The sequence below is a fragment of the Trichoplusia ni genome, chromosome 9 (assembly GCF_003590095.1).
Source record: "Trichoplusia ni isolate ovarian cell line Hi5 chromosome 9, tn1, whole genome shotgun sequence".
Classification (NCBI taxonomy): domain Eukaryota; kingdom Metazoa; phylum Arthropoda; class Insecta; order Lepidoptera; family Noctuidae; genus Trichoplusia; species Trichoplusia ni.
The window spans coordinates 4,667,621-4,690,856 of NC_039486.1; the positions used below are offsets into that span (position 1 = coordinate 4,667,621).

Below are 23,236 nucleotides of genomic sequence, written 5' to 3' on the forward strand. Positions count from 1 at the left end.
AAATCCGTTCATTGAACCGCTAGACCATCGCATCTATTAATTAACCATTTTGCTAATTATTTTTACATGTCCAACATAAAATTTGCATAATTTTAGCAATCGTATGTTATGAAAATGCCAGGTCCGAAGGTTTTCTTGCAGGTTAAGTAAAATAAAACGCTTAATTACCCTTAACACATTTATTTACTACACTTAATATTAAAAAAGCAGACGGCAACGTTAACTGGGCGTCATGGATACAGCAGTAAACCCTGTATTAGATCCATTTCCTTTTTAATACTTAAGTTTTACAATGAATAGTAATATTATGATTACTTGGCAAGTCTAAAACTAAACATTCATAGTAGATTGGGTCGTTACAAATCGATATTCGAATATTCAAAGTCCTGCCATATAAAAATATTGATTTATCAATGTGTTGTAAGAGTAAAAAATAAATGTATATTATGTATTGAGAAGCTTAAGATTAAGTAAAGTATGGTGCGTTGGGACAGCGGTATATTTATGTGCCACATTTAGTATCCATATGTAAGTTGAATTGTCTTGTTTTTAATTTCGTGGCAAGTAAGAAAGTGTGATATTTAAATATTTTTTACTTCGACACTATACTGGCAAGATTAATATTGAAATCTTTTAGTGGTAAGGTTAATATCATCATCCATTGTTTTTTTTGTTATGCAATCAAACTTATCAAGTATACATTAAGAAAAAAATCATTTGACAGTATTATAGATTCATGATCAATACAAAAATGTAGCTGAAAATAGTCGCATGGGTAACTTGTAACGGCCCCTCTAAACTTCAGTCTAAACATCAATATCATATTAATATTATAAATACAAAAGTAGGTTATTTCGAAAATACGTAAAAAGGGCAAACTGTTTTAAAAGATAATATATTTTTTGATTATCAAACATCAAGAAATGCTTGAGTATAAAAGACAGGGTCTCTTTAGAAGTTGTCCCAAAATTTAAAAAATATAGTTTTGAAAACTATTTTTTTTTTAGTTTATACCGTGTGTGCTTTTTAGTTTATTGTGTTTCACATAAACTGTTGTGAAGAGATCCCGTCCTTTAAAAGGGTTAGGAACATTCAGCTTGAAAACTTAGTGTTACACACAATAATAAATCGATAAATAAATTATTTAATAAAACAATAAAATTTAAACACCTATTTCATACTGATAATCAAAATATTAAAACACAGATCTAGAAAAAAAAACAGCATTAGTGCCATAGTTTCTAAATTAATCTCGTTATACTTTTTAAATAAATATAATGATAATGGTATTAAAAATGGATTGATTATAAACGTCCATTCATAAATTGGTCAAAAATAGGTCCTACAAGAATAGTACTTAATAAGAACGAGTCAAGATTTTTTTCTTACATTTCTTATATATTTACGAATAGTTAATATAAGTTCGTCATAAAATAGATAAGAATTTAGTGCCAGAATCAATTTTATATTAAAAAGCAGATAGCTACAAGTCTTTTTATTACATTTTCTATTTTAAGTTGGTACAAAAGGTTACTGAAGAAAGGGGTCGGTTCCAATTGAATTGAGATCCAGTTACTCTGTGTATCGACAGCAGTGCCAAATGACAGCTTAAGACGCTGATAACACTAGATCGATAGATTTTAGAACGAATATGAATTTACAACAAAACAGAATCAGTTTCGGGAGTAAACCGCAGGACTGGGGTGCGGTCGAGAATTCAAAATATGGAATACTCATTGTTACAAGGCTTTGGCTTACCTTGCACACTCATAAAATTATGAATCATGTCTTTTAAAAGGAACATTTAAACAACTACTACACATTAAAGTATAAACTGGCATTGTAGTTGGGTTTTATACCCAACACGAAATACTACGAATTTTTTTTTACTTTTGGATATTAAGATTTTTTTTTATTGTTTCTTTTTTTTTGTTATACATAGAAGCTGGAAACACTCAGGGAATATAAAATTTAGACGAAGAACATGCGACTGTACTGTAACATTTTGTCCAGTACGTGAAGCCGTTTCGGATGGCGCTCCAACTCTTTGTTGTCAAACCTCTCGCCGCTGCAACAAGAGAGCACTTTGTTAATAAAAAACGGTCTCAAAAAAAGTAGTTCTACTTCACTACGGTTCCTTTAGATAGATAAAGACTAACATTAGTTAGCAGTAAAATCAAATCTTATTACTCGTCAATAAGTGTTCAAACACTGAAATAGCGATAAATAAGCACTTAAAATTTGGGGGCTTTGACGTATTTAATCCATTGACGCGGAATGCAGCAAAGCAGAGAAAAATAGCTTTATATTTAGGTTTGTATCACTGGAGGAGAGCATATTACATGCAAACTATTAACCAATATTCACCGTTTCCTTCTCACAAACTAGCCCAAATTTTAAACGACTCTCGTGCTAAGCTATTTAATTCTTGTATTGCGGTGGTTTCACATGACAACCAGACTTAGAAGGGGCATTTATAAAACAAGGTATTATGAAAGTAGTACTTACTGTGTGAGCGACCTAGCCCTGAGACAAGCGAGATGTGCGTAGTAGGTGGGCGTGGGGTATGACACGGCGCGCATGCAGCGTGAGTACAGGTGGCACAGGTAGTACGTGAGCTGCTCCACCTCGTCGTCCGGGATCTTGCCGTCGTTACACACCGCGTGGTAGCGCGTCGGACGGGCCGTGCCCTTTATGGCTTGGTGGGACACCTGCGGGACGAGTTTACTGAGTTACATTGTTCATACATAAAGTCGGCTAGTCGGTAGCGATAGACGCTGACCTGCATTAACACAAAAAATATCTAGAAGTATGTGATGTATTGGAATCCTATAAAAACGTGCTAAACCTCAGTGTACAGGTCGCTGAATAATTCGACTTTCTTTGCTGACCTTACAAGTAACCAAAGAATTCGTAAATTATTTAATATAAATGACAAAATATAAACCATATTTGACACAATGTGTTGTTATAATGATATTATTATACTACTAACCAGATAGAAGTCCAATTCGGAAGCGTGAACGATATCGGTATCCACTACTGTGCCGGGCTCAACATTATAACGGCTGGTTCCATCACAGAAAAGTCTGAAAAAATGTAAATAGATTAGACTTTGTCTCTTGAAGGTCATGTGACAATATGAAGTTGAGGATATGACTGAGGCAAAGAAATTAATTACTTCAGGTACAAACAGTTGTAAGAGCCAACAAAACAACTAATTTTATGATGTTTACATGTAAGTGATGTAGACCTGTCAAATTAATTTCTAACTGTAACAATAATGACGGTTACCTCGTGTGATGCCTCTTTTGTACCAACAGGAACAAGATCTCTGGCTTCCGAGACTGTCCCGCCATGCGCTGGTACGCCTGCTGTACGGCCTGCAGTTCACTGTTCATCACCTGGAACATAGCAACAATGTAGACTTGTGTCAACAATGTGTGTATATAACTTTGTCACCTCTTATATGAGACTAAACAATCAATCATCTGCATTCGTAACTGAGCTATCGGAACTATTTTTACAAAAATTTTATAGTATAGATTACTTCGTTTGTGGAAATGCGACAGCGCACTTTGTCGTCTCTTTCTCTCAGAACTTGCCGTATTTGTTTACCTGTGCAAATTGCCCCTCTGAAACTCCGTCACGGAATACAAATATCTTCTTTGGCAGGGAGTTGTTGCGATCCTTGTACACCTTGAGGTGATCGAACATCATATCTTCGAACTCCACAATCATCTCTTTCTGCAAAAAAGATTACAAGTTTTAATGACATGTTTAAGTATTGGCAAATTAAACACACTAACACTGTGCAACGAAGCACGATTGCAGTCAATTTGTCTTTGTACATTTCAAATAAAATGTGGAGCTAAATGGTATGACTTTTAGAAATAAAGCTGCCGTGTTTCGGAAGGCACGTAATAACGTGGGTTGTCAGGCTGTTCGCTATCGGAATGTCTCGGATTGTCTACTCATCAGGCTATGAAAGCAAGGGTAGTTCCTTTGCTCTCATGCATATGCATCTGTGTCGGCGCACACGCTTGTCGCTATAATACTAAAATGTCCCGCGCAGTTGACTGGTGTATTGCGACACCAGCCAGCTGAGAATCTATCAGGACGTTATTATCTTACCTTAGGTGTCTGCACGCTGAGTTCGATGTTATACATATAGCATCGCGGATCGATGGACGCCGTTACCGCTGCAATACTGGGAACATTTGACTGTAAAAGAAAAAATAGTTTAGTATGCCATAAACTAATAGGATAATAGGAGTCATTTATTAAATATGTTGGCAAAAATAAAACCTGACTTTACTAGTCAATTTTCTAACATAATATAAATGGTATTATTGATTTTAGGGCGTCATCAAGAACATTATTAAACCTATATTGAGACGAACTACATATATTCTAACAAATTCACTATGTCTCAGATGTAAAAAAAAAACCATTTCAGCTGCGACAAGCGCCAAAGGCATAGACATAACAGACATAAATAGGGTAGAAAAGGGGTGTTTACCTGATCTGGCGATGGATGAGTGACGTCAGCGCCGACAATCATGACATTGCCGTCCCTCAAACACTTTGGCAATGTGTTGTGTTCAATCGCTTGGTTAACACCCATCAGTTTGGAGTTCACCTGTTGTTAATAATAATTAATGACGCGTTAGTTAATAATAATTATGGATTACAAAATATTTGAGTCAAAAGTAAACTTTATTTACAAGTGTATATTTAATTTTGTATATCGCCCCGCGATGCGCTTATGGTATTTTTGTCACTGCGTAGCGACTGAATCATGATAGACCACAATAGAAATACAGGCTTCAGTAAAAGACACTGCTGAATATTCAAGTTAAACGAAAAAATCTTAACCACTGGAACTATACTGAATAATTTGAACTTTGTTGTTTAAAATTACCTTGAGTAAGATGTTCTTGGCTGTCATCTGGTTTATACGACGCGCAGTCATCTCTCGAATGCATTGTGTCAGAATGCCAACTTCACGTTCGGCCATTTGCTTTACCTGTTCAATTATGTAACAAATTAATAAAAAAAACACTTTTTCCTTTCAAAGTTACATGCCCGACAAAGAACCTTGTCGCTTTATTAATGATATCGTACCTTGTGATAATCATCCCGTCCCCTAGCAGAGACGATCACGAAAACGAATCTGACATCTTTGTAAGCATTCATCAGAATGCCGTGGAGTGACGTCATTCTAGCGCCAAGATTAACGAACTTTGGTTTGGAAACATTCATGCCCAACTGATTGCCGGTGCTGATAATCTGTAATAATTCAACAATTCAAGTTAAAATACCAAACTATACAATCAAGATTAAACCTTATTGTCCTAAACATAAAGCTCAAAGTTTTCACAGTTTAAATGATAATACGAACCAGTGAAATCATGCTGTCATAATCGATTCTCGGGTCTGTATCGACGGCGATGAGACCCCATGACTGGAGTGCTTCCGCCTTCAAGAGGCGATTAGCCTGCCATTGGCCCTTCCTATAAAAAATAATAATATTAGGAACTCAAGTGTAAACAAATGGTGTTTGTTTACACATTCCATAGTTTTCATTGCTTGACACTACAAAGCAACCCTTTATATTAACATGGACCAAACTAGAAAGTTATTTTGATGATGGAATTCTAGTTTGCTATCTCTTTTTTTATCTCTCTATCTGTCGTTTGGAAGCAAGAAAAAAAGCCACATTAGTCTTGACATTGCGTCTAGAAATCATTGAAACTAATCATGTACCTGGGAGTAACTTTTGCATTTCCAACTTCCAAAACGGGTGGATCTAAAATTTTGGCCTGGACCGTGTAGAATTTGTCAGAAATCTCCAGTCCAAACTGCTTGAAATCTTTATTCTGGGAGTACTGCATCTAAAAATGGAAATATAAGATCATTAAATAAAATATTTTTATACATTGGAGTAAGATAAAAGTTATCCAGCATCTCATTCTAATATATTTTTTTTCAAAAACACAATTGCTTACCGGATAAAAGAGCAATTAAAACATTTAGAAAAGAAAATACATACATTTGAAATAACTTCTTTAATTTTAGCCAAACGCTCATCAGGCGGTGTTGCCGCTTCCTTCACCATTTTTGAGACTTGCATTTCATTTAGTTGTCTTGCTAAAGGCTGCAAACATAACAGAATTTTAATATTGTTATTTTTCTGTTAAATATCACTTTTAAATATAAAATCATACCTGTCCATAGGAAACATTGAGGAGTTCCATTGGGAAGTAAATGCATCTTTCACGGGAACCCACCCACAAGCAGTTCAGATGCGGATATTTCAGTCTAAAATTACAAATATACACATTAAGAGTTGTCATTTATTAGTTCGTGATCAAACGAACTCGTGGCCTAAGTTCCACCCTGTCGCCAGTAGCCTAGAACTATTGTCGTCTCAAAAGCCTTCCAAGAAGAACAAAAATGGCCTAATAGTATCAATTGAGTGAAACCATTTCTATCTTGGCTTGACAGGGTTGTACTTTAATTGACACACACCTATATTGCTTTTCCTTGGCAAAGTATTCAGCGACAGTGAGCTTGCGAGAGCGGCCATCCGACTCAGTGATAGGGAATGTGAGCTTGTCCGGAGGTCCAACTACCCCGTTACATACGAACTCGCGTTTATGTCCGGCCGTCGCCGTGTTACCAACTAAACTGGCTACCACCTGAAATTAAATCACTTTTAAGTTCAGCCCATTTTGTAGAATAAAATATTTTCGTGTACATGCATAAAGTACGAACGTATGGCGATTGACGCTTTTTCAATATGGTACATATTCCACCCACCCTCACAAATGATTTTAAGAAAATAATACCTTGAGCCCCTTGACAAATGTTGCGAAATTGTCTCCTCCCCTCTGGTTATCTATAGGACGATAAGGGTCCAAGTTGAAGTCTTTTACAAGACAATCAATCATACTCTGAGCTTTAGGAAAACCTTTGTGGGCCACTGGAAAAGAAGAGCAGATTATTAACAACCGAGTACCATTTAACTTCAATTTTCTTAAATGAGACACATTTGAAAAACACCAATTAATCGTTATTTCTACTATCTAAATGTTCGATGTTCGATATTTCTCACATCGTCTAACTTCATACTTATGTATGAAGTTTACACTAAAAAAACGAGTTTTATCAAAAATAATCAAAGAACTCGTCCAATTAAATATAATATAGTAGCTTACCATCGATATTAATAAACGATTTGTTTGTGAAAATGGCAGACTGAAACAGTCCCGTCCACATTTCATATCCAGAACCCAGGTCGACGGGGTTCGCTGGACGCTTAAAGAACTGACGACCAGCCTGTTGAAAAAAAAATACATTGAGGAGTATTTCAATAAGAAACTTTATTATTTCGTACATTAGGTATTTATTGATGACAATAAGTTACAATATTCCTGGAAATTAAGTACACATTTTTTTTTAAATCATAAATGTAATATTTTTTTATTGTATAACACACCTTGACGTATGACTCCAACGCACCCTGGCGTAGAATTACATCAATACATTGAATTTCTTCAGTAGGGTGGCATAAAGACGATCCTCGCTCTACCATATATCTAAAACATAAAAACAATTGAAAAAACCGACCTCTGCTTGTTACATTTGGAGAAAATCGAATATAACAATTGATGGTAATCTTTATATTTCAACTTGCTAGTGCCTAGTAAATTCTCACTCAGAGTGAGAATTTTTCTGCTCAAGATAACAATTTCAATAGCGTATATTAACGTGGCGTAGGTAATTCCTATTATCTTGACATTAAAATTATTACTTAAATCATTTTTGGTTTAAATGATAATTCGAATGAATTGAATGAAATTAATTCCTGGATAATTTACACAGTATTTTTATAAATTGTAGCCTGTGTTGTGTTGATATATAAGCAATGTCATTTTAAAGTTTCATTAAAAATTAAAAATTAATTTTAGGTCATGGTGATCTGATAGAATTACAAGCAGGACTTTTTTTTCTCTCCATACTACTTGACAATGTCAGTTACGGGCGACATTTTTCTGTGTATCTCCTATACTGTACGTCTGGCATATAACTGTAGGTATATATAGAAAATAACCTACCGCTTTATGTTCCCCAGATCTACAACACCAGTGGACTTTATGGTAACTTCAAATGTCATATTTCTTCCATTTTGGTCCAACAGGTCAACCTAAAAGGAATTAAATTGTGAATTATTTTTTAATAACATAAGGAATTCTGTTAAAAACTTTGAATCTTTACAGTCCACTTACGGTTGTGGTAAAACGCTCCGTAGCTGTCACATTCTTCAAAGGACGCAGTGAATAGCAGTTCTTCATCTGATCAAAGGCGATAAGATCAGAAGCATAAAACCTCTTCTTCACCTGCTGGAAGACGATAGGCAGCATCTTCTTTGGGCGATCAGGAGAGAAGTTTATGTCATAACGCGACTGAAACGAGGAAACCACATCATATTTAAAATAATTAATTCAACACTTTAAACTTGTTCATTCATTATTTTCAGTTTTGTGTTATATTCATTGCGTACTAAATTAAATACTTACGATCTCGATTGATTTGAAGCTCATTTCCAGGTAATTCGCTAGAACAGTGATATTTCGTGCACGCACTGTTCTAGTGGGAATTTTCATGGGTATTTTATACCGACATAGCACTGGTTCAAGTGAGCGGGGCGGTCTTCGTTCACTTCCGCTCACAGATACGCTTGAAGAGGTTGGTGACAATGCGCTTGAAGGAACCGAAGATGCACCGGATTGTGAAGGGGAGAGGGGGAATGTTCGCGTAGTTGGTATTTGAGGCGATGGCAACTGCACTGGGCGTCCGCGAGGACGGCCTTTACCAGGGGGAGGTCCCCAACTTAGCGGCGAACTTAGGTCAGCTGGCTCTGGTCCAGACCAAGGTGGACATGATACAACAGCCGCAGATGATTCCTGGGCTGCAGCAGTCGGAGGAACCTGAGCTGGAGCAGCCTTAGGGGCTTCTGTTGGTGAGGTGACTTCACCAGGTTTTTTCTTTTTAGGTTTTTTCTTTTTAGTACTTGGTAATCCTAGACCTTCAAACTCTTCTATTATCTCCTCAACTTTAAGATCAGGCGGTGGTGTTGCTTGCTTTGAAGGTCCAGGTTCAGGTTTGGCTTCAGATGGAGCCTCAGATCCTGCTCTGGAAGATTCTTCAGATGGAACTTCAGAAACTGATGTAGTTGTTTTTCTAGTAGATTGAAGGGCTTGCAATGTTTGCTTTGCCTTTTCTTTTAATTCTTTCTTTTCCTTCCTCTTGCGTGCTGCCCCTGTTAATCCAACTTCCTCTTCCTCCTCATCTTGTGCAGAAGTAGAAGGCTGTTGAGACACATGACTGGAAGTGGACTCTTCCTTTTGTGGCTCCTTCTTTCCGCCTTTCTTTTTACCTATAAATTTTTAGTTTTTACATATTAAATTAAGGCTTCTACTACCTATCTACAAGTAGATATCACTGTTATATTTTTTATCAGCAAATGAATAAAAAATATATTAATTAAGAATTTTATTATCATCTTGAAAAAAATTGGCAATAATCGCATGTTGCTGATGTCAAACCTTACTTGCATATGATAATAAGACTATTCATTGCGTACCAATATATCAGTCCAATCTAAAACTGGGTTCTATAAAGTGCATACTTTAAAAAATTTAAATGATGTCAAAATCTTTGAAACAATTAAGGTAGTTGTATTGTATTGTAGGTTGTTGAGGCGAAGGAGGAATCCAGATTATTTATACATTGAGATACTGTAAATTAAACATTTCCAACCTACATGTAAATCATTCAATGCCTGATTAATCTGTATATAAATATAATATTAAGACGAAGATAAATTAATGAAGCAGCCCTTTCTTATAATTTAACATATGTGTCCAAAGTAAACCAAACTACTTTTATGCAGTAACATGAGTCATTTCAATCGCACAATACTGCAATAGATTGCATCATAAACATTTCAATGCTTTTCATCATAAGCATAAAGCATACTTTTCTTGATTGAATTTCTATATACAATCATTATCCCCATTCCATCTAAACAGATTATAATTGCAATTTATGTCAGGGATAGACAAGCTTTCTCAGAAATATTCTATTATTCAGCTTCAGAAATCTATCTCACTTGTAAAAAGGCCAAATCTGTGGAAATGTACGACTATAATGAAAATATTAAGAATATTAAAAGCAAGTTTAATCTGCTCAACAAGTTCTATTCAAGATGGCACCCCTTCTTATAAGAAAATCAATAAATTATCAGTCTGTTGTGTTGAGAAACTAGGCAATAGAAATTTCTAATATTTCAATATAATAACAAGATCCAAAGATATTTCAGGTCACATTATTGCAATAAGAAATACTTAAAATACAAGAACAGTATAAGAATTAATGGCGAAGATTATATTGATTAATTATTATAGCTAAACAACTTACCTTGTTTGCCCATTCTGGCTGGGTACTATCTTCAACAACGTTCAATCTGTAACAATAAACTGATATTCGTATATCTGAATAGCTGAATTTATTTTCACAAGTATTTTAGTTAACGGTGAGTTAAATACACCTTGATAACAACTATCAAATGTACGTGTGAATACTGTGAATTCGACTCGGCTTCTAGAAAGGAGATCGTCAGACGTCAGTTGTCAGTGTCAAAGCGAAAGTCGGAGAATTCCCCGTCATAGTGTTGCCACTCAGAATAAAATAAAATGGTACAACGTACAAAATTAGTATTTCCATGAATAAGAATTATTTCAGAAACGTAGTTCTTATATTTAAAATTTATATATTTTTTTAAATATATTTATGTATTCACTACAGTAATCAAAGCAAAAACAGATACTGCTCTTTTAATTTAATTTAGGCATTGCCAGCGTGGTAACTTGCTATTGCTCCAGTTAGTATTGTTATAAAGAAAATGAAATACCTACATCTTCCGCGTCGTTGATACGGAGTTTGAAAGCGTTTTTAACAGAATTTTACTAGTAATAAAATGTATGCGTAATATAATTTTTATTATTGAAGTAATTTCGATCTCAAAATTGTCCCGTTAAATCTATCCAAGGGCAATACAAGATAGTTTTGCCATATTTAGAGGTTTTCTAAAATTTGGTCATTATAACCAAATTTTAGGGTTGGGAGAAAACCTCTTTTCATTTGCTACTGTTTATACGCTGAATTTTAAAGAAAATTTAGTTTTTGCCGGAACATTTTTAACATTTTTAAATTTTTATCTTTTTCTTTGGTTTTAACGTGAATGATTATTCTTGACTGATTTCAGAATGATTTTTTCGAACGCATAGAACGTATCTGCATTTCTAACAAAAACTTTAATAACTACATATCTACTTATGCCTCTAATTAAGTATATAATTAGTATAAAGCGGCTCCGAGAGCTACAAATCGGAAATTATCCAATCGTACAAATACAATCGGGATATAAACTCATGTGTTAAATCCAGGTTATAAACTATCTGGAATTCGATTCCCGAATTAGGTGTAAGAAGGACCATTAAGGATAAAGAACATTGGATGAACTCTCAAGTGTCTTAACAATATTCTTTCGACAGCTGTTTGCAGGTCTAAAAATTGCCGACAGCAGTTGCACGGTAACAAAAGGAGTGAAATATGAAGGCGATTCAAAATGTTGCAGCGAATGGAGTTTTGAGCACGTTAGTATATTTACGTAAGATTCGTACACTATAACATATTAATATTCGTATTTTTTAATACTAGGATATTTGACAATTAAAACTCTTATTAGTCCGACAGGTTAGCTAAGTATCATGTTAATTTTTCATTCGCGCAATGAATAAATTACGTACCCGATCCAATCCGATAAGAAATCTATCCGCCGAACATATTTGATTTTTCAAATCACATAGCTTTTAAGTTTTAAACATACCTGAATTCTTAGTCTGCTTTGACTTGATATGTAAAATTAACGATTTAGTTGCATCGACTTCAGACACCCGACTTATTTTGCACACTATTTTCTTAGAGCCGTCCGAGTAGTGGGAATTACGTCTAGGTTGAAATATGGAACGACACTGAATCAGTCGTCAAACACTGAATAGTGAATTATTTATTGGGCGCGGCCACCCCAGTCGGCATTCGAAGGGAAGGGAAAGGGCATTCCTTTTTGCAACGGGGACCGTCACCGTCTGGCATTTCCCATTGAATGCTATTAATGTAAATCAGATATTTAGTACTCAATTCTTTATATTCGCCGTAACTGCCCCTCATGACCTCGTCTGTGTTTACAATTCAATAAAGATGTCCTTAATATACCTACCCTTTAACCCTAACCATCTGCCATTTAAACCGGTCCGGCTTTTGTATAGATTAACCCGTTAAAACGAATACAATTACGTTCATTGTATAGGTAAGTGATTGAAAAAAAAATATAATTAGGGTAACTTTTTAACAGACTTGGAATGGATGAGGATCTGAATTATATCTATAGACCGTTTATGTTTTTTACATATAGTTTGTTAAGTGAGTACGTATAGGTAATTGGGATCGACAAAAAAAATCTTCATAGACCCAAACGCAGACCAATAGTGTCAAAAAAATAACAAAGTCCGTCAGACAGATGTCCAAAAAATATTGGATACGTATTTTTTTATTTCGTTTACAAAAAATGAAGGTGATACGGTGATTTAAAATCTCATGTGCGGTCTCTTACCAGTACTTACGCTTTTTTTTAGCAAGAGATGTTTTAGCCCCCATGACCATACTTAAGTATATAACGAGAATTGTTCAAACACCCCATTACTTTTGTCTTATCATCGTAAGTTATCGTAAGAAACAAATTAAAAACCTTAAGTGTCATTTTTGCCTACATAGATCTTTAATTCTTCATTGCTTTAACATATTCTTTAATTGGGTTAACAACCATACACTTGTTTAAAGGAAAATAAATATTTAAGGAACTAAATACATACTACTAAATCGCTTTGGCCATAGATTTGAAAGAACCTTGTTCTCATCAAACAAATTTTGATAAATTATGTTTGTGGCTTATGAAACTCTCAAACAATTGAATCACAATTTTGTTTCACTCAAAACAATATAAACTTTTACGATTACTGATTTATGACCGTTCGCTGAATAACTGACTACACAGGCAGTACCACAATATATTCGATTGGTTCTACAGAAATTGTACTTAACATAAAAATTTATTTGGACAACATAAAAGTTAGGACCAAATTGTTAGGCTCTCATACTTTATAACGCACCATATGTTAGATTAAAGATGGTGTTTAGATGTTTAAATAGATATTTTATCAGGTTAGCTGGGTTATCAGGTTTTTCAGGGTAGGTGTGTAAATAAGTTACAGCGAGCAAGCAATTTAAATATCAGCGGCTATGCATTTTGAATGTATATTCGCATATGTAAATTCGCATATACATAGGAAACACAAGATTATACAATGAAATGTAAGATAAACATGTCAGCCTACAATAATTTATTAGTATTTATTATTATTGAAAAGTATTCTTAAAACAGCGTTATATTAAATCTGATGGCTTGCGACAAAAGAAAATTATACCAGCCCCAGGTTGCACCCGGCTTTCCATGAAGCAATGGACTCCCCAAGGCAAATTATATTTAGTGTAGAGTTAATAAGGCTTTCTCTTAGACTGCAACCACCTATTAAAATTCAATAACCTTCAACCAAAGCTTTCAGAAAATCATTCCATATCCCATATACTGTACGAAACTGCCTTGTTCATGATTACAAGTCTGACTGCCGAACATGGTTCATACCTCATGTTGAGCTAAATGTCATTACTGAGTAGAGTCAGGATCCAGTAACAATGTAGAAGTCATACCCAACAGCAATAAAAGAAACAAAGGGATTAAGTGAAATGACAATAATTATAATTTGGAATCAGAATTAAAATTCAATAAATTTTCAACTCCAATAGCATAAATTTTAATTGTAGTTAAGATGATTGCAATTTATTTTTAACTGAGACTCATTTTGTTAACTATCATAGCTGGACCACACCCAAACTACATTCTAAATATCACTTCATTGTGTTTCACTAGTCCTAAATTTTATATTAATTATGAATGAAATGTGTTCATCTTTAGCATATTTCCAATGCCTGACTTTCAAAAGCTGCTAAATTAATACCTAAGCCAAAATTAAAAAATGATTAATCAATACTTATAGGTACCCCATTGTTAAAGATTCTCATTTTATTTAATTGCAACGTTTATTACAGAAAACCTAGAATTTAAATGAAAATCGGATTTATTTTGTATTAAAAGTGATGTAAAGTGATGTGTGCTTATTTTCACAATCTGAATTGACGCCATTTCGTGACGGCCTTTCGAGACAAGGGTGGATCAATATGGTAAGTCCGAAAAGATCTAGAAAAACATTATTTCGTGAGCAAAACATACCGACGAAGACGCAATGCTAGCGAAAACAAACAAGATGTAGAAAATAAACTGTTGAATACTCACAATTAATTTTCCAAGGTGATTTATGGCTTTAGCGAACCGTCCTCCAGGAGAGCGCCGGCGGAAAAGACCTAACTAGACGCCTAACGCGCAGTTGCAGGTAAACCTATAGTTATACGACGTTACTCAATCAATAATCCCAGACCGCCGCATCTGCACATGCGTTTATCGATCGTAATTGCAGGAAACGGGGCAGGACGATGGATGATGAATTGTGAATGGCGGCATCCGTCTATCTTTATTATTATATAAATATTTTTCAATACGTTGATATTATTAATAGCAAAACCGATTGTTATCAAATTGGTTCACTATGAAAGATTCTGACTCTAATAAGTACTTACCTTCAATGAATGCTGCTGGCTGGATCTCAACTGCACACTTTATATTAACTGGTATATTTTAGAATCCGAAAAAGTAAAATACTGTAAACTTGTTTCGTACAAAATCAAATCAAATAAATTGTATTTATTTATTTATTGCGGTTCCCGTCAAAGTAGGCCGTCACAATAATCACAATGGCTGTCTGGCAATGAAAATAAAATATTAGATTGTTGAAAAACCATAGACTAAAAAATGATACTAATGTCATAATATGAAATTTAAATTTTCGCTTGGAGGCAGGGAGGCAGTCACACTTTTTTTAACATAATAAAGAATGTACTTTCGTTGTTAAACTGATGAAATGCGTGTAGGACTTGTGACATTTTCCAAATTGGTTGGCCATTAAGTTTATGTTAAATACTACGATGGGTCGTCCATATGGTTGACAAATTAGATATTTATTTTATAAATGATTTATATAGGTTTAAAACGGACTAAATAAACGAAAAAAATAAATAGAGTTTAGGACTATAATATTTTGTTCCAATATTTGTAAAGTATCTAAATTAATTGTGTTATGTACCATGCAAAAACTATTTACTTCGTGTAGGACAGAAGTTGAGGTAAAGATATTAATTTAAAAAATGTATACAGTGAAATTAAACGCCTAGCGGAAATTTGACAAAATTTGTTTTGGAGACAAAAGGCGAAAGTAATTAAAAATAACAACCACAAAATTAGTTGACATCTGTGACTGCAATTACATCTGTCTCTCGCCTAGGGTTTTATTTGATATTTTCTGTGGTCTGTCTGCTCTGCTCTGTTTCGCTACAAGCTGTGTTGTGAAAGGATTTTCAATAAACGTGTGACGGGATTTGATTTTACAAATATGTAATGAATGTTTACATCGTCTACAGAGACAGTGACATGGTTGTTATTTGATTAGTTCTCTAATATTTCGTGTTAGTCATGTGTATTGAAGTGTTTACGGCGACGACTTCCGACAGCTATATTGAGCCTTTATTCAAAATATGGCTTGTTACAATGCCGGCAATGTCTTAAATTCAAGTAATTTGAATGAGTTAACTGATGATAACGATATAACAGATGACCTAAGTATTATTCCTTTAGAGAAAGACAGTTTTGGTTAGTATGACCGACGACTTCTTCTGAAAATTATGTTTGTGGAATGATCAACTATTTCATGTTATTATTGCAGCAATATGTGAATTGTGCGGTCGCGTCGGACGCCGGGGACAATTCTACACTCGAAACAATAAGTTTTGTTCTCTTAGATGTCACGCCAGTAATTCAAGGCGACGACATTGTAATTGGAGGTTTAAATTGATGGAAGGTGCCGAACACATGGCGGGTTTGATACCGTTGGAGCCTCTGCCTCAGCTGCAGCACTGGCAGGCAACGTTTAATGAATATCAGGTACAGTACCAGATCATGAAACTCTAAACCCTCATTACCTCACAAATCTATGAAATAAACTTAGTCCACGTATTTGTCAGCTGTTTATCACTGTCATACTAAAACAATACATTTCAATTTACTAAGAAGTAGTGTTGTCCACTCCTACAAAGTTTTAAAACATGGTGTTATTTATATTTTCAGGCTGGTCCACTAAAACAGTCTGCAGCATTAGTAGCTAATAGTTATGAATGGAAGGATGAACTCTTTGGTTGTGACTTCCTTGCTGCACCAGTGAGCCTGTTCAAGCATGCTCCTTTACATGAGATGTGGGACAATACCTTTGAAGGTATGAAAGTTGAAGTCAAGAACACTGATAGCGAAAACTACTCTGAAAAGCTCAGTGATTACTTTTGGGTAGCTACAGTATTGAAGGTTTGTAAAGAATTTAGATTTTTTATTAATTTTAAGTTAGCTAGACCACCACCCTCTTTATAGTAATATTATTGTACTTTTGACAGAGATACTGCACTACAGCATGTACAATGCTGTAATGACTCTACAAACATAACTGTATTCTTCTAAAACAAGTGCTAGGCCCTGCTTTACTTATTAGACTGTATTGCTCACCTCTGTGCTATACAGCTTAAAATATATATTTCATCTTTCTGAACTTAAATCCAGAGTATACACAAGTCTTACTCCTGGTACTACCTCTACCTAATAGTTTGTTTTGACTTTTCTTATCAGGGTAGCCAGTGAGGAAATGTTGACTCCAGCTAGGTTAAATGAATATTTTTACATGTTAAAGTAGAACATTAATCCATTATAATAAAATATTTTATTTAATTTCATTTATAATATATTCACAGAACATTCAGGTTCTATATATTTACCATGTAAAGTTATCAATTTTTGGGTGAGGAAATATGGTATAATACTTTTTCTCATAACACAATGTATATCAGTATCAGTAAAACTATGCCGTTTTGATTCCTAATGATAAACCATTCTGATGGGACTTTTTATACAAAGACATATTAGATAAGTAGATTACAATATGCCTATAAACCAATGCCTTACAATCATGTTTTATTTTCAAACTAAGTTTAAAAAATATGTATAAGAAAAGCTCAACAAGTTGTTTACCTCTAGTCAAGTACCTAACCAAATGAAGTATAGAAAAATACATAATGTTCTCATTATTCTAAAAAAAATATTTATGTCCTCACAGGTCAAAGGATACATGGGACTTTTACGCTATGAAGGTTTTGGCAGTGATGACTCAAAAGACTTCTGGGTAAACCTATGCTGTTCAGAAGTGCATCCTGTGGGGTGGTGTGCTACTAGAGGCAAACCTCTGATACCTCCTCGAAGTATCGAAGATAAATATACAGATTGGAAGAAGTAAGTACCCTTAGCAATAATACTAGAAATAGAATATTTGATCTTAGACTATGTGGTGATTTAATGAAGTTTCTTAATTAAGTGAATATTCTGTGGTGTAGAAAGAACAACTACGATTAAATTTATTAAGTAATTACCATACTCATAGATTTATAATATTGCAGGAGTAAAAGCAAGACACCACATTACATGGTATAGTGTTGTCTCTCTTCCAAACTTTATTTTGTATTTTTTATCATATTGCAATAGAAATAGTAGGTAAGTGTAAAAGTTTTAATAGTAAATATTTATTTTATGGTTCCAGATTTCTGGTGAAGCAGCTAACAGGGGCAAGAACACTGCCAGCTAATTTCTACACTAAATTAAATGATAGTCTTGTATCTAGGTTTTCTATTGGTTCTGTTATGGAAGTAGTTGATAAGAACAGAATTTCACAAGTTAAGGTATGTATCTTTTAAATAATCAAAGTCTTCTGTTTGAATGCTTTTCAGAAAGTTGAAGAATGATGATTATTTCATAAAAAAAATAGTGACAAAAAGTTTAACAAATTATTTGATGGTTATTCTTGAACATTAAAAAGAATGTTCATATAATATTTGATTTGCTACATATTCATAATATAAATCCAATCTAAATAGTCGTATTTTATTTTCAGGTAGCTAGTGTGTGCGAAATAGTAGGAAAACGCCTACACGTAAAATATTACGATAGTTCACCAGAAGACAATGGTTTCTGGTGCCACGAAGACTCGCCATTAATTCATCCAGTCGGCTGGGCCTTCAGGATCGGCCATCCTTTAGACGCCCCTCAAAGCTACTGTCAAAGAGTGGCGGCTGGTAGACTAGTTCCAAACGACACAACACCAGACATGTTTTATAAGTACCCGAGTAATGAACCTCCTTTATTCTCTGAAGGGATGAAATTAGAAGCGATAGATCCGCTTAATTTGTCAGCGGTTTGTGCCGCAACTGTTATGCAGATATTGAATGAAGGGTACATGATGATAAGGATAGACTGTTATCCGGCTGATGCGTCGGGTGCGGACTGGTTCTGCTATCATCAAAGATCGCCTTGCATATTCCCTGTAGGATTTGCATTGGCGAATAACATTCCACTTGTTCCGCCCGCCGGGTAAGTAACTACTAATTACTTCATGTTAACATTGTAAACTTAGGTTACAAAATTAACGTGTTTTGCTTTACAATGCATGTTATACTGTATTACTAGCCTTCTGAGTTAGAGAAGTATACTTGTATAACTAAAATGATGGTGCGTAGGATATCGATGGAGGAGTTCAGTTGGGAGCAGTACCTGTCGGTGTGCGGCGGGCAGGCGGCGCAGCTGGCGCAGTTCGCGGCGCGCGGCCACGTCGTGTCGCACGGGTTCGTGGCCGGCATGCGTCTCGAGTGCGCGGACCTCATGGACCCCAGGCTGGTCTGCGTCGCCACCGTCGCCAGGGTCGTCGCTGACTTACTCAAGGTACACAATAGGAATGTCGCTGGGTATAAAAGGAGTTTGAGTTTAGGACTGGGGATTATTTCGTTCATAACGTATACCATATGACCATATGACGTATACCAATTTGTGTTTGTGTAAAACAAAATAAAAGATACCTATCTATTATTAGTCCACAAGACGGACACTTAAATAAAAAATATTTTCTTCTCTATTATATTTAAAATCTCGAGCGCTACTTTTGTACCGAGTGACCGATAACTATTGTTGTTGTTATATAGGTGCACTTCGACGGCTGGGGCGCGGAGTACGACCAGTGGCTGTGGGCGCACAGCACGGACGTGTACCCGGTGGGCTGGTGTCGCGCCGTGGGACACCGCCTGGAGGGCCCGCTGCAGCCGCCGCCGCGCCCGCCGCGCAAGCAGCCGCCGCGCCAGCCGCGCCGCCGCCGCCGCCACCAGCCACACCAAGGTACCGCCAGTACTGTGGCATGTGGGACTACTCGTGTACTAGACTAGGCGCGCCGGGGACACCGCCTGGAGGGCCCGCTGCAGCCGCCGCCGCGCCCGCCGCGCAAGCAGCCGCCGCGCCAGCCGCGCCGCCGCCGCCGCCACCAGCCACACCAAGGTACCGCCAGTACTGTGTCATGTGGGACTACTCGTGTACTAGACTAGGCGCGCCGGGGACACCGCCTGGAGGGCCCGCTGCAGCCGCCGCCGCGCCCGCCGCGCAAGCAGCCGCCGCGCCAGCCGCGCCGCCGCCGCCGCCACCAGCCACACCAAGGTACCGCCAGTACTGTGTCATGTGGGACTACTCGTGTACTAGACTAGGCGCGCCGGGGACACCGCCTGGAGGGCCCGCTGCAGCCGCCGCCGCGCCCGCCGCGCAAGCAGCCGCCGCGCCAGCCGCGCCGCCGCCGCCGCCACCAGCCACACCAAGGTACCGCCAGTACTGTGTCATGTGGGACTACTCGTGTACTAGACTAGGCGCGCCGGGGACACCGCCTGGATCGAACCCGGGACCTAGCGGCGGAGCTAGCGACACCTTGAAACCAGTGCCTACGCCACTCGACCACGAAGGTCGTCAAACTGATCTTAAGGATATCACAAAGTAAAATCAGGATAGAAAATTAAGTGATCCGATGTACGATATTGCAATAGTCAGGATCTTATGTCTAAATTTATGTTTTTAGGAACAAAAGTAGCTCCTCAACCTCCAAATACAACGGAAGACAGTTCTCAGAACTCTGACATGGGTGATACTAAGAGTCTGTCGCCCCCGACGAGTGTGTCCGAGATGTCAGCAGATACGGAACCTCGGCCCGACATCGACTCCGAACCAGTCAAGATGGATGTCGACGCAGAGTCGAAGGATAGCAGCGAACAGCCAGAAGAACGACTCACAGACGTGATTTCAGATAGCCTGGTAAGTTTGATAACTGTTTTGCACTTTTACTTAAGAAACCGGAATTTCCAGCAAAAGTACTAGTTCCTTAAAATAACTAAATTTGTGTAATAATATTGGCGCAATACATGTTATTGTATACATGCTATAACATTACAATACATTTGTACATGTATATGTATTGTTGTTATAGATAATAACATATTTATTTTGTTTACAGAATTTACCTACAGACATATCACAAGACTCAAGTCAAAATGTCGCGCAGCTTTCACCAGATATCGATGTTCCCGAAGAAGACTCAGATCCTGACAAGGTGATACCTAGACTAGTCAATACCTCCGTGCCCTTAGACGTCCTCAACTCAGTCGACCCTGAGAACTGGACGACGGCAGACGTAGCCAAGTTCCTCACTGTGAATGACTGCCAACCCTACTGTGTCAACTTTAGCAATATCACAGGACCCATGATGCTTCAATTATCAAAAGATGAAATCATCGAATTATTAGAAATGAAAGTAGGACCCTCATTAAAAATCTTCGATTTGATTCAGCAACTAAAATGCAAAATCAAACAGCCTCAATGTAGATTGTTAAGTAGCTTTAAGTAGTCTTTATTTGAATAAGCTGCTTACTATTAACACGTTTGTCCAATTAAGAGGTATTAAAATACCATGTATAGGAATTGATAGTTCAGTCGCCTTTCAGAACATGGACTTTCTGAACTTGACAAACGTGAAGCAGCTTATTATACAAATAAAAATAGAAACATTCTATTCCCGCCTATATTTTGGTATCGCATAATTGCTGACGTTGTTTTAGGTAACAGTCATGTAAGGTGTCAGGTTAGTGTGTGTCAAACATTGATCCCAGTTTATAGATTTTAGATTAATTTTACCCGCCCAAAAGGTAATGGGCCAACTATGAGTTATATTTATCGCCATTACAATTATTTATTTATTATTAAACTCCATTTAAGGTATGAATGGCTTTGTGATTTCACTGAACCAATGTAACTGTTCTAGAATAGTATTATTATGCTCTTAGCTGTGGTAATTTTTTATTTGTCTCACAATATAGTGATCATGTAAAATAGGTATTATTCCATACAGAATAGTAATCTAACTATAAAAAAAGCATTTATCCCTTTTGGATTGAGCGCTTCTTTATAGCAATAATTATTATTAATTAAGAAAATGCCCATATTTTACCAAGTTTTTAAATATTGTATGGTATGCTGGGATAATAAAATAGATGGGAATACTTGGAATTTGACTTGAAATCTTCCGTTATAGTGTATTTTCATACGATTTATAGATATTATGGATGCTAAAGATTGTTACGCTTGTTAATGTTACTGTGATCATTGCTGAATTATCAGTTTTTCTATTACTAGTCGACAGGAATATTTGTGGGCATAGTTTACCCTTATTGCCTTTCGTTTGGACAGATGATGGTTTCCTACATTCACATCAAGGTTGTCATCATCCCCTTTGCCTTCGAGATGACGAACGATTTATGGGTAGTTGGGTACCACAGATATATCTACTGGATTATGCCACTTTACAAAACAGGTATTGTTCAGGGTTTTATTCAATTTAATTCATGTTTTAACTCTCATTAGACTTATTTCGTTTAGATAAACTTGCATGTAATAATTTTATCAAATGCATTAGTTTTTTAAGACTTCTTTAAACATACAGTTTACCTTTTAGGTTTGAGATACAATTTAGTGTCTTAAGTAGGTAAAACAGTTGCCTAATATATTGTTAAATGCTGACAACCTTATTAGTCGATAAAAGATGCAACGAAACAATTTTAATATTCATTGCAATTTCGATCATTCACGATTTCGGAAATATTGGAAGATGTACAAATATTTGTTTTAATCATCTCGAAAAAAAAAACCTTTTAATTAAACTCATTATTTTGCTTCACTCTTGGAAAGAAGTGCTATTTTAATAGAATTTTGGTTTTGATTTTATTTGGACGAAATTAGAATACTGTGGCAAAATATTTCAGGGGGATTTGTACAAATATTTTTGTAAGTATGGGTTGCTTGTACAGTAGTTTAAACACAAAATTTGTCACATGATTTGAATTTCATCCACCATTCGATTTTACAAATATTGTTTACTAAAATCTACAAGTTAGTATTTTTGGAATTTATTTGACTAAGTATTAAATATCAAATCAATAGATCGATATTTATATCTTTCAATCTGACATGGTGTTATGAATAAAGAATCTGTCCTTATGAACACTAAATCCCGTTTCTAAAAGGCTGATCAATTAATTCGGTGGTCAAATGATTTCAACTGTGGTTTCAAATTGGTTGTCAAGAAAACTTATAGCCAATCAGAGAGCTTAAAATAGTTGATGGACGATTATTTTGTTGGTCAGCATTTGAGAAACCGGCTGTAAGAATATAGTTATACCAAATAAACGAAATAATGACATTTTACTATTGTCTATTTTACTGGGTAACTCTTTTACTTAAGATTGTGGTCAATGTTGACCAAAGGAAATCTTAAAAGGTTTTGAACTTAGACAAAGATATATAATATAGTCAGTGATAAATACATTGCCTTTTTAGGAACTTACGTAAGAATTTATATCATTTAGTGTCATCAGCATATTACATGTAACAGTTTGAACATTCTGGAATTAAAACTGAGAGTATATACAAGTGTCT

General features: G+C 36.0%; 2 protein-coding genes across 4 annotated transcripts; one reads left to right on the forward strand and one right to left on the reverse strand.

The window, feature by feature from the left end:
- Positions 1-164: 164 nt before the first annotated feature.
- On the reverse strand, positions 165-15,065 carry LOC113497680 (protein argonaute-2-like). Of its 3 annotated transcripts, XM_026877347.1 has the most exons (23): positions 14,881-15,063; positions 14,540-14,642; positions 10,489-10,534; positions 8,586-9,445; positions 8,295-8,471; positions 8,124-8,212; positions 7,505-7,604; positions 7,224-7,344; positions 6,855-6,988; positions 6,535-6,704; positions 6,231-6,324; positions 6,056-6,160; positions 5,770-5,897; positions 5,405-5,516; positions 5,128-5,292; positions 4,925-5,029; positions 4,523-4,642; positions 4,135-4,224; positions 3,619-3,747; positions 3,295-3,404; positions 2,996-3,089; positions 2,509-2,711; positions 165-2,068 (listed from the first exon to the last, which is right to left on the reverse strand). In XM_026877347.1, exons 3-23 carry the CDS (start codon positions 10,499-10,501, stop codon positions 1,972-1,974), a joined length of 3,216 nt encoding a protein of 1,071 aa, XP_026733148.1. In that variant the 5' UTR covers positions 10,502-10,534; positions 14,540-14,642; positions 14,881-15,063; the 3' UTR covers positions 165-1,971. The 3 variants fall into 3 exon arrangements, with proteins under 3 accessions (XP_026733148.1, XP_026733146.1, XP_026733147.1); XM_026877345.1 differs by lacking the exon at positions 14,540-14,642 and having other exon boundaries at positions 14,881-15,065; XM_026877346.1 differs by lacking the exons at positions 14,540-14,642; positions 14,881-15,063 and adding an exon at positions 10,619-10,683.
- Positions 15,066-15,612: 547 nt separating this feature from the next.
- Positions 15,613-23,225, forward strand: LOC113497681 (polycomb protein Sfmbt-like). Its single transcript, XM_026877348.1, has 10 exons — positions 15,613-16,006; positions 16,080-16,297; positions 16,481-16,711; positions 17,511-17,683; positions 17,988-18,126; positions 18,339-18,814; positions 18,961-19,162; positions 19,420-19,609; positions 20,331-20,563; positions 20,763-23,225. Exons 1-10 carry the CDS (start codon positions 15,892-15,894, stop codon positions 21,150-21,152), a joined length of 2,367 nt encoding a protein of 788 aa, XP_026733149.1. The 5' UTR covers positions 15,613-15,891; the 3' UTR covers positions 21,153-23,225.
- Positions 23,226-23,236: the final 11 nt, after the last annotated feature.

Bases quoted from the DNA above. Each gene is read 5' to 3' on its own strand.
- LOC113497681 (XM_026877348.1), top strand. From the start codon at position 15,892: ATGGCTTGTTACAATGCCGGCAATGTCTTAAATTCAAGTAATTTGAAT. The intron at 17,684-17,987 runs GTAAGTACCCTT...TTATGGTTCCAG, and splicing joins AAATATACAGATTGGAAGAA to ATTTCTGGTGAAGCAGCTAA. The intron at 18,127-18,338 runs GTATGTATCTTT...TTTTATTTTCAG, and splicing joins ACAGAATTTCACAAGTTAAG to GTAGCTAGTGTGTGCGAAAT.
- LOC113497680 (XM_026877345.1), bottom strand. The intron at 8,213-8,294 runs GTAAGTGGACTG...AATTCCTTTTAG, and splicing joins CGGAGCGTTTTACCACAACC to GTTGACCTGTTGGACCAAAA. The intron at 2,712-2,995 runs GTTAGTAGTATA...CTCGTCCCGCAG, and splicing joins CCGAATTGGACTTCTATCTG to GTGTCCCACCAAGCCATAAA.